Source organism: Athene cunicularia, assembly GCF_003259725.1.
Source record: "Athene cunicularia isolate RWA chromosome 1 unlocalized genomic scaffold, athCun1 chr1_part2, whole genome shotgun sequence".
Lineage (NCBI taxonomy): Eukaryota > Metazoa > Chordata > Aves > Strigiformes > Strigidae > Athene > Athene cunicularia.
Genome location: NW_020799092.1, coordinates 52,992,800 through 53,011,377, shown reverse-complemented (window position 1 = coordinate 53,011,377; position 18,578 = coordinate 52,992,800). Strand labels below are relative to the sequence as shown.

At 33.1% G+C, this 18,578-nt stretch overlaps 2 protein-coding genes across 5 annotated transcripts in view; one reads left to right on the top strand and one right to left on the bottom strand.

Annotated features, from left to right (window-relative positions):
* The window catches only part of IMMP2L (inner mitochondrial membrane peptidase subunit 2), a 479,540-nt gene that overhangs the window by 200,043 nt on the left and 260,919 nt on the right, over positions 1-18,578 (top strand). The gene's annotated exons all lie outside the window — the stretch shown is intronic.
* Positions 7,668-18,578, bottom strand: part of LRRN3 (leucine rich repeat neuronal 3) — a 35,171-nt gene continuing 24,260 nt past the window's right edge. Inside the window, exon 2 of the mRNA XM_026868044.1 lies at positions 7,668-10,633. Within this exon, the coding sequence (XP_026723845.1) occupies positions 8,160-10,286 (2,127 nt within the window). The 5' untranslated portion in view covers positions 10,287-10,633 and the 3' untranslated portion in view covers positions 7,668-8,159. The remainder of the gene's footprint in view (positions 10,634-18,578) is intronic.

The window sequence follows — 18,578 nt, the reverse complement described above, 5'->3', positions numbered from 1 at the left end:
TAGAAACATGGATGTAAATGTCTTGGATCAAGAAGATACAATCATTATGATGTTTAATATCTTGTTCTTTTCCCCATTTATTCTAAATTGCTCTCCACACCTGAATACATACAGCATGTGTCTTTGTGATTCCCAAAAGCATTATGTCTATTTGGAGCACAGCATGAAATTGTCATCAACATGAATAACAAACAATATCTACGTAAGAGTAAGGCAGATGGAGTTGTTTTCCACCCTTCTAAACTGTAGTGTTAAAAAGAACATCAGCTATTTTAGGATTAGGAATATGCCATCTGCCCAATTTTCTTGCCCTTTCAGCTTGATCTTATTCCCATATTATTGTTATTATTGTCATCTGAATGTCATTAAATTTTTATGCTTTGTTTCCTTGAAAGATACTTCATCTCATTAGCTGATAAGTTTTACACCAGAGTTTTCTTTAAGAATTCCAAGTCTTTCTTTAATATTTATATTTTGCTATTCAAATATTTTGCCTCCAAATATGATATTTGCTTGATAATTTTTTTATTAAGTCAGACAACATCTGTCCTTACTGGCAGTGCTGGAAATGATGTGAAAGTCTGGCAACAATAGTAGGAAATAAGCAAAGGACCACCAAGGGATCATGGAAGGGAGAGGAACAGAACATTTGCATCAAGGCAAAGAAAAGGACTTTGGGAAAACAAAAAGTCTAAAAATAATTGAAACTGAGGGACAGAAAAAAAAAAAAAAAAAAGAGAACAAGCGAGAGATTTTTAAAAAGCATTTTTTAGCTGCCAGTGGACTTCCATTTGTAGTTTTCAGCTTTGTCTGAAACTACAGACAAAGTAGTATACATATTATGACGTAATAAAACATTCATTTGCTTTGAAGATTGTTGATTTATAGTCTTGAATGTCTTTGAGGGATGAGCGTTGTACTTGAATGTCTTTGTGAGGTGAGCTTTAGAAAGAATTAAACGTTTTCCAATGGAACTTTAAAAAATCTGACACTGTTGGTTCAATGAATATCAAATGTTCTACAAGAATGTCAACATTGCTTATCAGCATTTCGTTTCAGGATTTTTATTAATTCATGCTGTTTAAATATTTGGATTAGTTCTGTCACAATAATTTGGAAAATGAAAATGCAAAGTTTTCTTCCTAGATGTCTAAATAAATTTTATAAAGCCATTTTAATGTTTCAAGAACACTGGAACCTTCTCCCTCTTCCCCTTTTTTTCTAAATAGCAATGAGCTTCATTAACTGTAAAATAGCATTTTAAATCAATATCAGTTCCCATCAAATAGCTAATGTTCTTTGGAATATAATGGAATTAATTTCTGTATGTGATTATTCTTTCATAGTTATGTTCCTAAACATAAACATCTAAAGTTCTTTTTTGATGCCCTGGGATACCAGAGATATCCTTACAGGGTTGATGACTTATGAGAGATAGGAGGACATGTGTCCTTTGGAGCAACAATTGAAAGTCAGGAGGGGTGCAACCAAAGGTTTTCAAAACAAAACTAGATATATGTGTCTTGTTATAGACTAGTTTATGTCATTAATAATCACAGTTTTCAGGTTATTTAAATGGTTAGTCAAATAATAAATAAGAACTGTAAAGTGCATAGACTTTTTGTAGGTGAACATACTTTTCTTTTTTATAAAAAAAAGATAATTGATATTCTTTTCTTGGCATTAATTAAATGCTGAAATCCTATTTTGTAGTTGTAATTCCTAGAAATAGAAATTAAACAGTCATAGGTTTTGTTTCATTTGTGTTTGGTAGCTGTGAGAATTGATCATAATTTCTTAAGCAGCCAAAGACAGAAGTGATTTGTCCATTATTTGAAAAAAAAATAGTCCATATTTATGATCATTTGCAGTCATTCTCTTATAGTTGGCTTATTTGAAGATCAATTTAATTAATTTTTAAAAATGAAAATGGGAAGGCACTTCAGTGTAACTGCAGCTTTATATCTCTCTGAGAACACTGTAGTCAAGTAGGTAGGTATACACTCTTTGTATTTAAAGCTTTTCTTGAGTGTTCAAAATAACAAGTCTTTTAAACATGTTGTCCAATTGACTTAACCTTATATCTCTTTTTGAAAACCCTGGCTTTAGAAATGAAACACTACTTAATACAAGTAGAAAAATAACATAACCATAGTCATGTACCATAGGGTCAGTTTTCAGTATTCATTACTGATTCTACTGTATGCTTATGCTATTTACATTGATGCCTGTACATTTTGTCTCAGAATGTTGAAGTGCAGCTAATCATGGACAGAATTAATCTGATACATTATGTTATTTTCACACTGCCCTATAATACAAACATTGAAGAGGACTCCACTCCTTCAGAATTTTTATTGAACCCGAAGTGAATCAGTTTCCAAGCACAGTTCTCACTAGATGGGTTATGGTCGTGTATTTTAATATTCCAATCATCATTCTGAATCTTGCCAAATTGCAGTAATAAATCAAATTGGATTTATCCATATAAATGAGTAATTGCAATTCTCTTGTTTGGTATCCAACTTCTAGAGTTGTCATATGGGTAAATGAAGTTTGGTTGCTTTTTTTTTTAATCTTTACAGACTTTGACTTCTACATTAGTTTTTGTTCTCACTTTCCTGGTTTTATGTTTACTGAATGTTTAGATAATATTTCTCTTGTTTTGATAATTCTTTTCTTTTTCTATTGTAGTTTAGCATTATCCCTGAGTATCTGTTTATCCTTTTCCTTAGAAGATTGGTTCCGATTATTTCCAATATTATAAGCTAATCAAATTGCACATTTGGTACATCAAACGTCTGACCTACCAAAACAGTTGCTTAGGAAGGTCAACCAATATTGCAGATTTTTTTTTTTTTTTTTTTTTTTTTTTCCTATCTAACAGTTTATTCCAACATCTTTCTACTGTTGCTCATGAGACCCAAAGATGCTTTGAAAAGATCACTTGTATCTATTGCTTCCCCAACAATTTTATTCAATATATCTTTCTGTAATCTACATTGTGATGAAGTCTCATAATCTTCAGTAGGACACACCACTAATTTTTCACTCTGAATATCTTTCTGGTCATCTTGTTTACCTCTACAAAACCTGCGTGTAATTGTTAATCTGTTTCTAAGCACATTTTCTCATCTTCAGCTTGAGGTGAATTGCTAGTCTTGATTTTTCTCTAGTGGTTTGTGTTCAATGGCTATTGTCTTCTCTGTTCCATTCAATTATATCCTTCACAATGTCTTCTGTAGTTTTCATACTGAATTCTTCATACTTACTGTACACTTTCTGCTATGTAAAGTTTCTTGTCTTGTCAGTGCCACACCTCCACTCTGGTTTTACTCCAGTTCATCAATAAGAATTGTCTTACTTAGCCCTGACAGAGTGATACATTTCAGTTTTTTTCTCTCTAAAACTTCAGTTCTTCTGGCACTGTCTAGTACATGAACCAATTTTTCTAGACTATAAGTCACCTTTTTTTTAAATGTCAATTCTGGTTTCAGATAGCAAAGAATATTTAATAAGATTATTTTTGATCACTGTGCCTCTTCTATTATTGCCAGCACAAGACTGATGGAGGAATCTCCATTTCTTTTTTAAGTTATGTTGAGGTCACTTCTTAAGGTTACATAAGCAGAATTAATTTTATTAGTGAATTTTTGAAATGGAAGTTTCCTTTTAGGATACAGAATCAACATTTGTTGTGTGACCTTTTCTCTAAGTTTTTTAGCTACTATTTGGAGTTACAATTTCACATAATTGTGGCTAAACCAGAACTTAAATATACATATGTAAGTTAGCATTTGGCTGTGTTAGCTGATGGAATATTGGAATTAATTTTTATCATTTTTTTATCAAGAAGTAAATATTTTTATGAATAGTACACTACTTTTTGGTCTAGTTACTGATAGAAAGAACTAAGGTAACTGAATTAAAAAAAAAAAATTAAAAAATCTTTTCAGTCTTATGTTTTGAGTATTGCCTAGCCAGACATTTCAAACACATTTGCCTTCTCTCTTTCATTAGTAGCATGTTTCTGAAGAAGGTTTGCTGTCAAATGCCAAGAAAATCTATTTCAGAGCTACTATTTTCTGGTTTGAATAACCAGTAAGTACTGTTTTTAATGCATTGGATTCCTGAGAGAAAAATATTAAAAAAAAAAAAAAAAAAAAAAAAAAAAAGGAAACACAGGTGTGTAACGATGCTTTTCTCTGAGGAAATTAAATACTGCTCGTTGTCAGTTCCTACTTCCATGAAAGAGAGTAAACATCTGAATTAATAAAAGGCAGAAATTTTTTAGTCCTATGCCTTGTGTAGAAAAAAAACCCTTCCTGTAAATGAAGAAATTATTAAAAAGTATACTATACCACTATTAGGAAGTTCTTCCTATACTTTTTCAATACATTCCACTTTGGTGAAATAATTATTGTTAGACCTTTTTTTGGCATATGTCTGTGAAGTCATGTAAGTTAAATAAATGTAGACTAAGCTTCTATAGCTAAAAGGTGGATTTATAACTTCCTAAGGGCTCTCGGGTTTATGGAGTACTATATCTGTGGGAGGAACAGCTATCCATTTTTACACGCAGCTACACAAGAATCCTACTGCTCACTTGTAGCTTCTTTGGGGATTTTAACATGAAGAATGTCTTTGGTCGTCGAGAAATAATGAAACTTTTTAGAGATTTTTTAGACTAATATAATGGACATGTTTCTGTGTAGGTATTAAAGATGTTATGTTTGTATGGATAGTAGGTGGTTCATAGTACTGCCAGTGAAAGCATTGTGATGAGTTCTACAAGATACTACTCTTGTATAATAGATAAAATAATGCAATACAGATATAATGAAATAAAGGTCTTCAGGCAAGCTAAAGTTGCAAATAGAACAGAAGTACTTCACTCACACGCAAATGTGTATATAATAAAAGGATCAAGCCATTCATTAATAATATACAGGTTGAAACCTGACTTAAGTGGGTTTAAATAGCCTCACCTCCAACATGCTTCTTGCTTTTATCATGTTCTTACAGTAAATAGAATTTGATCAAAAATATCACTAATGTTTCTGTTAGAAACATGTACATTTCAATTTAAAGGTATTTAAAACCTCAGTAGAACACTTAAGAATTATGATGCTGTTGACATATAAGTTCATGAATAAATGGATGTTGATATTAACTTGAATATGCTAGTAAGCAACTACTTTTACTAAAACTGCAAGCATTTCTTTCCACAGATCCTTTGGTAAGAGTGAGAATTCTTTGAAGGAATGTCCCCGTTCTTATTATTGCAGTTTTATTCCTTCTTTGTACCACATCAGTTAAGCACCCCTATCAAATCAGAAATGTTTTATTCTCTAAAACAATAAAAACTCTGTGATCTCATAGCCTATTGTAGAGACATTGTTGACCCTGTTCTTATGGACATTTTCCTAGTATTTCTTAAAGTTTCACTTTTGAGTGGTAGTAGAGAAGGCATATTTGAAAGAGTAAAGAATATTACTCAATCATGGTCAGTTACAGAAGAAGCATCTTGTTGTTATGCTGAAAACAAAAGCTTAGCATATTCTTTCAGAGATACTTTCAGAGAAACGGAAGTATAAATTAATAAAATGAGTTATTGAAGTTCATGTGAGAGGAGGATTGCAAAGCTACTTTAAGAAAATGTAATTATATTTATCTTTTTTGGGATATAAAGGAAATAATACACATCTTAACAATTACAAGATAATCCATTTCTTAACATGTCGGGTATATTTTCATTTGATATCAGTATAAAGTATAGAATGATTCAAATATTTGTGAGAGTTATCTAGTTACATTTCAGCTTTCCAAAGATTAGTATGAGAATTCTACAGAAAAATGCATTTTATCTGTTAAAAAAAAACTTTTAATGAGATATTTTAAAAAAGTAAATAAAGCCTGTACTTATTCTGTGAGGGGAAATAAATCTTCCTATCAGTGCTCACTATTAGACTTGTATTTGCATGCTGGTTTATAACTTTGTGCGGAAATGGCTTTGCCTGAAAAAAAAAAAAAAAAAGGATTCTCATTTCTAAGCTCTAAGAGTTGAAAGTTCTAGGTGTAGCTTGATTTCAAAGGTAAACATACAAGACATAGCTACAAGTGCTCGGTGAGAAGTAGTGTCTGTTGGTGATGGGCCTCGTTTGAGCTACCACCGCTCCAGGAGCAGCTCCGCCCCGGGAGCTGACCGCGGTGCTGAAGCCTGTCACGCCATCTCAGCATTCCTCTGCTCGGTTTCAACGGACCTTTATGTGTGATCGCGATTCATCAGGTTTGTAAACTTCCCTCCTCAGTTAAACACATCGACTTTATGAATATCCTAAATTTTGGTAGTTTAAAATTAGTATCAGGTTCTTCTTTCTGCCTTTAACAACTTTGAAAATTACATAGTGTAAAAATCGTGGGATTTAACTATAAAAAAGGACATCTTTAACATAAAAAAAAAAAAAAAAAAAGTGTAAAAGTTAATGTCTAAATACAAGTAACTCTTCTGTTAATGTCTAAATACAAGAAGTAATTCTTTTTCTACCTGCAAAAATTCTGTCAGTGGTTCCAGAGAAATTTGTACTTCAGCCACGTCTAGAAAGATTAAATGTATATTATTATAAAATTTTAAAAATGTTAAAGTCTACTAAAGGCTTACAATAAATGTTTGTTACTCCTATTTTTACTTTGTAATTCAATCTACCTATGCATTCTGTGAATATTTACTTCCTTAAGCACAATATTCAGTGATAATCTGTTTTTTCTTCATTCTTCCTATTTGGTTTCATATATATGAACCAAAATAACATAAACATTTTTCTGTTGATTTCTTTGTCTTTTTATCAGGTATCTTAATGGTCAGATGTCTTTTCTCTGTTGGGCTTAGGGGTCACTTTTCCCATCATAACAGAATGGGCTTTAGTTTCTAACTGATCAACATTCTGATCAGCAGCTTGTTGTGCACATTTACTGCTCATGGGCCCAGCCCTACTCCTGTGAGGACTTTAGCTTCAGTCAGATATTCATTGTTCTTTTCATTTTGTTTCATTTCATTCCTACAATAATGTTTCTGTCAGTCATTTATTGCTTGTTACATTGTGAAAGCTGAGCAAGCTTATAAACTAATCAGCTGTTACTGTTGAACAGAAGTGTGCAGGTCCAGAAAGAAAACCTTAATATCATTTAAACAGTTCAAGCTGAGTTCCCTTTATGGCCAGCTGAAAGTTTAGACATTGCTATTAACTGAATTACCCTTTTTACTGAAGACAAAACATTGGATCTACATTATTGGAGTCTAAACATTGCATTTAGTTTTCAGGCTTCTGGGAAAATGCCGAAGCAGCTCAAAACTTGCTGTTATCAGTAGCTAACAATCTATTTCCCTATCCATCTTATGTGTCTTTCCCACCCTTCTCTCTTCTTCCTCCCACAATAAGCAACATGTAAAATATTGTTATTATTATAGGTACTTTATAAAAATATTTATTGTGTGGCTTCTTGCAGTTATACAGCCTAAAATCAGCAAAAATATCTCATGTGCTCAGATTGGCATTTTAACAGGAGAATATGTAAGGAGATATTTTATTAGACATTAGAACAAGTTTGTTTATTGTCAGACAAGAGCTCCCAGAATGATTTTTTAGAAACAAACAAGCCAAAAACTATTTTGATTTTAATCAAAAATGTATTTTCCTCATAAAAAAAATTCACATACTCACTGTGACTACTCTACAGAATTTGTCCATTTCATTATACCATCTGTCAATCCTAGTATATCTGTTCACTGCAAAAACTCGTGGCTAGTGTGTGTAATACAGCACAGGAGGAGGTATTGCTCAGTTCCACTACTTTTATATAATAATTAAAAAAAAATACAGAAAATGTTCTTGGCTATTTGCACTGTATTCCAGACTTAAAAGTCCCATGAAAGTTCTAGAAAATAAAGTTAATTGTATTTGGTTGGTAGAATACCCTTAGAAGCCAGTTAGTTAAAATTCTTCTCTTATTCTGAGTCAGTATATATTCCCATCTGTCAGCAGCAGCAAAGTCCAGGTGTCTAGTTCCTAAAAGAAATACTTTTACTTGTTGCCTTTTTATTCAGCACAAATGCAGTCATGTGCTTTTTATTTCAGAAATTAAGTGAAATACTGACATATTTATGACATATTGGTTGGTACACCTATTACAGTTGCTTTTACTTCCATTGCTGTGCTTTTTTCTTTGCCCATGTCCCAAAGACTGATCAGAGGAGGATAAAGCTCATTGAGTGAAAAGGATTGTTTCTTCAGGTAATTCTTTAGATAGCTGTGTCCAACGTCATAGTTCATCTCTTGTGAGATGCAGCTGTAGAAATATATCACAGAGATGATTCCCAAAAGAGCACCAAGGCAGGCAAGGAATCCTATTATGTTGTTCTTTTCATAGCCTTTCACTGCCAAGTCCAGTCCTTTTGTGGTTACGTTGACACATTGTTTCTTGTTCTGTGAATACATAGTGGGAATATCTATACAAATTTTGTATTCAGTTGATGGATTTAGATGTGTGAGATTATATACCTTTATATCAGATGGTATTCGAGCACTCTGTGCAGCCCGAGAGTTTTCAGCTTTCAAAAAGGCTGTCCATCTAACACTGGACTTCAGAATTTTAGAACTTGCTTTCCATGAAACCAAAACAGAATTAGATTTTATATCTTTTATTTTAATATTCAAAGATCCATTGCTGTCCTGAGGGAAAGAGCCATCCACTTTAATCATGACTGACTTTAGGTCAGCCCCAACTAAATTTGTTGCCATACATGTGTATAAGCCACTTTCTTTTTGTGTTACATCACTTATGTCTAATGTTCCTTCGGAATGAATGTAGTATTTATTAGAAATAGTATTAGGCAAAAGTTTGTGTCCTGATGGTGTTATCCAGTAGATTTCAGGTTCTGGTTCTGCTGTTGCTCTGCAATGTAAGGAAATATGGCTGCCAGTTTTTAAATCCAGAGTAGATGGAAAACTTTCAGGAGCTATCAGGGGGAGACAGATTTCCATCATTTCCCGGAAGTGTATCTGTCGCACATTCTGGCCTTGGAATTCAGGAGGGTCTACACAAAACAGGGACTCTGGCTCCATGAAGCGAATGTTTGTTTTGTTCATGTTAATCCAGCGGATGACACAATCGCATCTAATGGGATTGCTGTGTATACTAACTTCTTTGAGGTTAGGCAAGGATTCTATCGTACTGCGGTACAGAGCACTCAGTGCGTTGCTGTTGAGCATGAGTGATTCCAGTTTAGGAAGTCTGTAGAATGCATTTGGATGAATGTATGATAATCTGGGGTTATTGGTAGCTTCTATTTTTCTTAAATCTGGCAAATTATCAACAGCAAGACTATCTATAGAAATCAGTTCAGGCATGTTGTTAATTCCTAACTCTTTTAGGTGCAGCATATTGCTAAAATCGCCTCGTCGTATTCTGTTAATGGGATTCTTATTTAGATCCAGAAATTTGAGATTTGTAGCCTTTTGAAGAGCAATGTGGGGCACTCTGACAAATCTGTTGTCATAAAAGGAGATGCTTTCTAAATTGTCAAGGCCAACCAAAGCATTATCTGGTATTTCAGTGAGATTTATGCCTGCTAAAACTAGGCTGCGCAGATTGGTGAGAGGCTTAAAGTTCATATCTTCGATTCTGATTATTGGGTTTTCTCCAATCATGAGAATTTCAAGATTAGGAGTAGCTTCAAACCACTTCCTGTTGATCATTTGCAGACCATTTGAATTGAGATGAAGTCTGAGAAGATTATTGAGGCCTATGAAAGCTCCCGGTGCAATCACAGAAAGCAGATTATGATTAATATAAAGCTCTTGTAAATTGTGGAGTCCAGAGAGACATTCTTCAGGGAGTTCTGTAAGTTTGTTTTCTTCAAGGTACACTGAAAGCAACTGTGGTATCTTTCTAAGATTAATACTGGTCACTGAGGATAAATTGTTCTGAGATAAATCTAGACCAGTTAAATTCACTGGGAGGTCTACTGAATGTTCAATTTTTGCAATATTATTAGTCTGTAGAAGTAGAACTTGTGTGTCAGCAGGCAGTCTGGCTGGAAAATTAAAAAGGCCTAAATCATTACAGTCCACTGTTGGAGCCTCCATATACACAGACCTGGGGGTGAACCATGGTCTGATCTCACATGTACATGACTCTGGGCAGTCTGCTTTTTTTCCTACGGCTTGTACTAGTGCAGTGGTAACTAGGCCAAGTAGAAAATTAATTTTGAGTTGCATGTCCTTCATCTTAGCTCAAATGTTCAGAAAAGTAACTGACACTTTAGTATTCCACAGTTACGGTTTTGGAATTCAGTATGACCTGGTCAATTGATAAAACACACACTTGAATTTGTCAAATGATAATTGTGAAGGACTTTCTTCCTGAGGATAAGTGATAAATGTGTAACCAACTTGTCCAGTAGTAAGAGGCATTTTGTGGAAATGAAGGTCACTCTGTCCTTGATGACATAAAATTGATAAGCTTTGTGAAGATGAAGTATGTATAGATGGTCATAAGAGATTAAGCAATTCATTTATTTTGTAGTATTAACTTCAAATCCCATGATTAGTGTTTGCAGGAATGACAGGATGACCTAAAATATAAGAAGAGGAAATAATTAGTGTAAGAAACTATAAAGTTATAAATTAATTTAGCCATCTTTTGCTCTCTAATGTTAATTATTACAAGTAAGAAAAGAAAATGACTGTGGTGCCTAGAGTATTGTAGTGGTATCCAGACAGCATAAACGAAGTTAATATAGTAATATATCTTTACACTTGTAGCTTGTCATACATCCAGTGGAACATTGCTCTACAGAAAGATGAAGATCCACAAAGTATAATGCAAAATATATCAGTGAGATTTTTCTACATATTTTATGCTTCTTTATTTATTTTTTTTTTTAATTTCAGTTATTACTAGAAGCAGACTGAGTTCTATTGGCTTTGAAAATGTAAACACTGAGCAAAATCCTACAGAGCATGAATATTTAACTTTTGAACATGAAGGTTTTAAATATAAAGAACATAATTTATGTGTAATCAAATAAAAATGGAATGGTTGGATTAATACACATTCCTAATGATGACATTTTTAAGCAAGCCTGTGAGATACTTATGCAGAAATATAAAAAATGGATGATCTGCAGATTTTATTATTTTCTAATTCTTTTTGTAGCTGCTGTTTGGGAAGAAAACTTTTTTTTTTTTCTTTAAAGCAATAATTAGAAAGAAACATGTACCTCAATAAATAGATTGTCATCTTGGCAAATTCAGGCTAATTACTGGCACACTTATTTTGGCTTCAATAACTTCAATTGCAAGGAATACTAATATCAGAAAAGTGTCTTTAGAGTGATAAGAAGGAAAAAAAATCTACACTAGCCATTGTTTCTTTGGTGTGTAGTTCTCAAGAATCTGGAATTTGCTATGAAGTTGCAGATTTTTTCATGTTCCAAATTATATTAAAGACTGAAACCTTAGCATCTTGAAGCATCAAACGTATCCTCCCCAGATTTTTGGTATGTACTTGGGTTTTGTGGAGAAAAAAAAAAATCCTACTTTCATTCTACATTGTGTTCCAAGCCATATAATTCAAAAGCTTCTGTCTTTTCATACATGAAGTAGTACACATTAACTGCTTCATTTACTTCAGAATATAGATTTCACACTAACTTTAACTGATCTTTGTCTCAGAAGACTGTCATATGATACATATTTATGCCCTTTCTCCCCTTGCCTCTAGTGTTAAAATTCACAGTGACATTATTTACAAACTGTAAGATGAGATCAATGCTTCACTGACATTGATAAATAACTTTTGAAGAGTTGCTAGTATAGATAGAATTGCAAAGTCAAGTGTCAAAATTTTGATTTTACGTTTTCTGTCCAAGCCTAGAAGGATTTGACATATTGACCACATAGGTGTTCCATATCAGCTCAGAGGAAAGGTGTTGGACCATGTTGAGTGACATGAGCATTGGGTCAGTTTGGAGTACATTTGGCATGTCTTTGAGGCTGCTCTTTGTGTTACGTACATTTAAGGACATTTAATATTTTCTTTTTTAACAGTAAGTATATTAATAAAGTGAACAGACAATGTGTGAGATAAACATACAGAAAACATTCTGCTGTTTTGAGGATTAATAATATGCTTTCATGCAAATGGCCCAGTTTTATTCTGAAATGCAAAGATATACTGAATGAAATAGTAGAAATGTAATCTGTTTTTTTGTTCTGGGAAATGAGGTGAACTTGAGACTTGCAGAAAAATAAAGGCTTACATTAATGTCTATAACTTGCTCTTAATTTTGTCACCAGGAGACAAGGTGATGCACCTACACGGAGTACTGTCCCATTTACTAAAGAACTCAGTAGAAATCCTTCTATGCTAAATTCACAGTTGCAATTTACTACGTAGGGAGAAAAGAGTATGAGGGGGTGGATTTTTTGGGTCATGTTCTTGATTCAGTTTCTAAAGTACATGTCCCATTGACTTCTGGAATTTTATTTGGATTTTATACTAAAAACATATCTGTAAGCATGACAAATAGAGAATGTATGGTTCTAATAATTGAAAAGTCACTGGAAATCTTACCTGAATAGTAAATTAATTTAGATTCAACAGACTTCTACTGCAGATATCTGATCTCAGCATTTTGATTCTGCTGTGATGCTCAGGGACTTCTGCTCAGTAGAGGCACTGGGAAAGGATTCTGGGGAAGCATAACTATATAGCTGACCTGGTTTTCTGCTCCTCCCTGGACATTTGCTATTGGCCACCGTGAAAGATAGGATGTGGACCAAGGTGAACTTTTCATTTGTGTCCCGGATACCTGAGAGGCTGTACCGGTTAAGCACGTTAAACTACTACATTTAAACTACTACGTTAAACTACTACATACATAGAGCTAACATACCCCTGGATTTGAGTTTATACTGCTCCTGAGTTTATACTTAAGCCTCTATGGGATTCTCAAGCCAAAACCAAGGGCACCAGTGGACATTTTCATGTCATATATATTAGAGTGGGCTTTCTGCAAAAGGCAGCAAAAAAGGTGAGAGATACAGGTTGAAATTCTTCTGGAATTAAATAATCACATTTAAACTGATATCTTTTCTCTTTCTGGTGAATGCTCCAGCTAATAAACCACATGCTCATATAGTTTTCTAGCATAAATCTTCCTTATTTTTCCAGTTAAAGTGCTTCTGCCTTGTGTAAAATATCGTTCAAAAAGACATTGTTTCAGTTCAGAAAGATTTTCCTTTAAGTAGTGGCATATCTATGTATTATTGTTTTACATGAAAATTATTTGGCATTAACTGTCATTCAAAGAATGTTTCTGGAGTAGTATGGACATCCATGGTGGCTTATGAGATCATAGAATCATCCCATCATAAAATAGAATATCTCAAGGAACCCATAAGAAACATTGAGTCCAACTCCCTGCTCCTTTCAGGACTACCTAAAACAAGTCATGTGACTGTAGTGCACATCATATGACATAGTAGACAAAGAACTGAAGTAGTGAAATGCACAGGAAAAATGGTATAGAATCATTTGAGTGGCAGAACATTTTTTGTGGTCTTTTTGTTTGTAATAGTATTATTGTGTCACTGATATACATTGTTGACCAAAAAGGTAAGAAAACATGGATTGCTGATCTTAAATTTTCTGGTCCCACTTGAAGATGTCAAAACCCAGAATCAAGTTGTGCAGTATGACTTTGCCTATGCCAACTGGTTGTATTGATTATGTGTGTGAGTCTGTGTATAAGTAATTCATTTTGAACCTTGAGATGTGTACAAACAATTCTGAGCTGAGAAGTGAGCTGCAGTAATAAAATCAACCTCATGGAAATTTATATCTTGCACTTAAAAATATAACCTGCAATTGAAGTTCAATTTCCTCAAAGAATGTAGCATCACAGAGATAAATATTTTTATGGGAAAATGAGCATTTATCTTTGTGATAATTTGAACTTTGGGAATACATTGATTTCCTTTCTTCATTAACATACTGATGATAGTAAATATGTACTGATAACACTAAATAAAGATTAAATTTAAATACTCTTACTAAAAGTGATTTTCAGAATTTTTATTTATGATTTCCAGTGCTTTAAATTGTAGTGCTTTGTAACATCTGTTTTTTTTATATGAAGTTTTGCATTTCAAATGTCCAGTTTTAAAGGTCCTAATAAGAAAGACAAAGAGAACCTGAAGGTTATTTTTCCTTTTGCTTTGAGTAGTATTTAATGTATCGAGATTTATGTACACATTTCTGTACAAAAGTAGATATTTTCTTAAAAAAAGTTATTAACAAAATGTAATTATGTCAGCATTATCTGTTGTGCAAAAATACTATTTTTAGTATAGCTCATTTGTTAGTGGATTTTGGTGACCTCTCAAGTGATTCTTAAAACTTGTACCTACTAAGGTGCACAAAAGAAAAGCTTGTAGAGATGAGGCTCAGCAGCTAATTATCACCAGTAAGATGAGCTGTGGGATAAGCATTTTCAGACAAGGAGCAGCAGGAGCTATGCATCGTAGTTTTGAGTCTTTGATGTAATTCTTTACCCAGCTGCATTTATAAATCTTTGTGTGCACTCTGGCTGTACATGTATTTCCTCATCCAGATAAAATGGTATGGTCTGCTTCCCAATGTCTGCAATTACAATGTCTAAATAGAGTCCGCATCTAAAAAGTATTTCTTATTAGTAATGATAGTAACTATTTTTATTATTGTTTTTCTGTACTAGAACTTATGTCCTAAAACTGAATCTTTGTGGACAGATTATTTAATTTCTTCTGGAAGTCAATCCCTGTTGCAATGTATATTTACTGTCTTACTAAATATGGTGCGCCTCTTGCTTTTATGGTATTATCTCTTGGTTTTAGAAAAATGCACCCTGATGTGTGTGACTTTTTGCAGCCTAATTATCTCTTGTGTAGACAATGACTGGTATATCTTAATTAGGTTTGTTTCATTTACTGCTACTGACAGCTGGAGCCTTGGTTTACAAGAGGGTATCACCATTATTTGAGCTGGAAAAGACATTCAGTGAATGAATAAACTGAGCAACGTTTCTCATCACTGGAGCAACAGACAGCTAAGAACCAAGTCAGAGTGGGCAGAAAGGAAAAGGAACACGTCAGGTTTTGGCAATCTTTCTTTTCCACTTCAGCAGTTAGAGAGACAGTGATAAAAACGAAAAATGCAGCAGCTACACTGCAATGTGCCCTGCTGGCAATAAGGCGAACAGTTCACTTCACAAGGACCAATTTAGTGGTGGCAAGCATTTTGAAAACACAGCTGTTCATACAAAGCTACCTTTCAAACACATCAACTGAAAGAGCCACTTCTCAATTCTTGTCATTATAACCACTTTGAGTAGTTCTATGGACAGAAATCTGGAAATGTCACTAACCAAAAATTGGGCATGAGACATTTCATACCTCACTTGATTGTAGTAACAGCACTCTAGGATTTTTTTGGGTTGTTTTAAAGTATTATGGAAATATACAGACTTAAGGTTGAACATTTAGTATCTTTCTGATAGTTTTATAAGGCATTTTTTCCTTATTTGTTCTATGATCAAAAAAAAAAATTGTTTCCTTCGGAAATTTTTTATCACGGCATGATTGATAACAAGATGTAACAACTTATTTGACATATTTCAATAATTCATTTATTTTCCCTCTATAAAAATGTAAGTGGGATGTTTTTCTTGGAATATATCCTGAAAGTTTATGACTGAGGCAGGAGTACAAGTTTAGGTTAAAGCACAAAAAGATAATACAATAGATTTTCATAACAGAATCAGTCTTGAAATAAAATATTTCTAGAAGTAAGCTTTACTAGCTGGTCTGATACGGTCGCTCGAAATTATATGGGCTTTGTAAAAACTGTAAAGAATTTCTTATAGCATATGTAGTCTTGCTTTCATTCCACTCTCTGGAGCAAAGGATTTAATGAAGAATCCTGTTTCTCTTTACAAAGGCAAATTAACAGTTCATTGTAATATGCTCTTAATGTTTTATATTCTTACATATCACTGACATGTAGTCTCCCATTAAAACATGAATGAGGATTTCTGGAAATTAATGTGTTTCTGATAATCTCAGTTCTGTGGTGTTAACTTGGGCAGCTGACAGTATCAGATGACAGCTGGATTTTTAGAGTTTGAGGTTGAAAAACTCAAAAGTGGGTATCTGAAATATCTGGACATGTTGAAAAACTTGACATCTTCCTGTTGGGACACTGACTAGTTTTGGAAATTTACTTTAATTTTTTTCTAATGATTGATTTTTTTGAACTTCAGTCTGAATAACACAAGATGTAAAGGAAATGGCCAAAGGTACTTGTATTTAACCCTGGAAGCAATCTGCAGTGTCTGAATAATTATTTCAGCATATATGTTTATATTTATTTTGTGAACTTGTTACTCCTCCTTTTCATTTTTTTCCTTACTTGGAATAAATTTGCCTGAGGGAAAGCCACAATCTTAAAAAGTTTACTTATGACTGTAAAACAGGACAAATTCTCACACCTTAGGCCATTACAAGATAAGAATGACAAGGTTTTATACATCATTAGAAGTTCTTTATATACATGGACATCATGTGCTTTGAGGTTACTTTAATCTACAAATAAAGATAGATTCAGAAAAATATTACGATCAGCTAGATTTACATGTGATTTACCCTTTCTCTTTCACTGATTGAGTCTGCTCTATTATCCTTGTGCTCTTGTTTACTGTATCTTAATGCAATTTAACAGATATCAAAGGAATTATCACCAAGTACAATTCATTAAGAACTTACTGTAGTTCTATTTCTTGTATCAATCAAAAATAACATTTTAGAAAACATTGCAGTATAATAAATCATAAAGCTTTGAAAATACAGTATTTAAAATAGACGTGATGAAAACAAAAAAATAAAATGGAAGCCAAAGGAATATTTAAATATATGTGATAATTTATTACATATGATATTTTAGAATAACTTTTCAATGGATTTAAATTGGTAAGACCTTCTTTTAAAAATGGAAGGATGGAAAAGAAATAGCACTTGTTTCCTGTGATAAACTGGATTACCATGTAATGGTAAATTAAATAAAGATATATACAGATATATAAATAAAAAAAAATATATAAAAATATAGCACTTGTTAACCTATGTTAAACTTGATTACCATGACTGAGCATAGAATGTCACATAACTGTGGGACCACCTGCATGTGAAGTGAGGTGTTTGTCAATCATGATCACAGCACTTAATAGAAATAGTATATAATTTTATTACTATTATTAATTTAGTGGATGCAGCAGCATTGTGCATTGGAGTCATAGTGGTGGATAAGGACCATGCCATCTGGTGTGCTAACACTGCAAACCAAAACTGTTAGGTTTACTCCATGGAGCTTAAAATTTAAATACAAGAAGAGGACAATTGACGATTCAGACAGGGAAAGAAATAAAAGAAGTCACTATGACAGTCTCCAAATATCCATCCTCAGGTTTATTCTTTTCCTCTAACCGTAGTCTAGTAGTTTACTATCATGATCCTGGATTACTTTTCCAGGCTTTGATTTTATATTTTCTGTCTGTAAATCTCTTTCACTCATGTGCTTTTAACTTTAATCTCACACTCCCTAGCCATTGAACACATCTGACTTTTTCAGAAATGTCATAGCAAAAGAAGATGAAAAGCTTGTTTGATGATACTTGGGAAAGGAGTTAATAATTTCAGTAATTGCAGTCAACTTATGTTGTTACTTCTCCTAATATGAAGTGTTCAAAATAATTGTTAGCTGTTTTTTTTGAGTGAGCAGAGATGTTAGAAAATTATATTTATGTGACAAGAGGTCGAATTTCAATGGAAGTCACACATTTCTTTACCATTTGTGTTCTGTCATTTATGTTCTAATTTCTAATATGACATTCCAAATCATCTTGCAATATTTAATGTGTGACTACATCTAATAATTTTATATACTTGGATTAATTGTAAAAGAAACTTTGAAAAGAATCTGAATGGATTTCTTATTTTATTTCTTCTTAAATCAGATATTGAATGTATAATTCTGATGTTTTTATCTAAAAAATTGACTCATTGCTAGTATGATTGTTTGGATTTTTTCCTAAATATTGACTGCACAGATATTTTCTAGTTGTTAGAGAAAATAACAAGGATTATATGTTAAAAATAACTTTTCAAAGCATTTAGATCTCTGGTATTCTTGTTATAGTTCTTAGCCTTGGAAAGGTTTCACTGTGTAAGTGACATACATCATTGTCATTATCAAGCAATTATGTCAAAAAAATTATTGCTGTAACTTGGGAAAATAATGTGTTAGTTTTAGATTTATTCGTACATGCTCAACTTCTTTTTGACAGTTGTCATGTTAGTAGTGGAGACGTACATATTGGCACTTACCTAGGCACATAGTTGGCAAGAGAGCAGTCACGTTCTGGATGTGGGTGCATGTACCCGGTTACCAGATGCTTCAAGCAGATGGCCAGAACTAAAGAT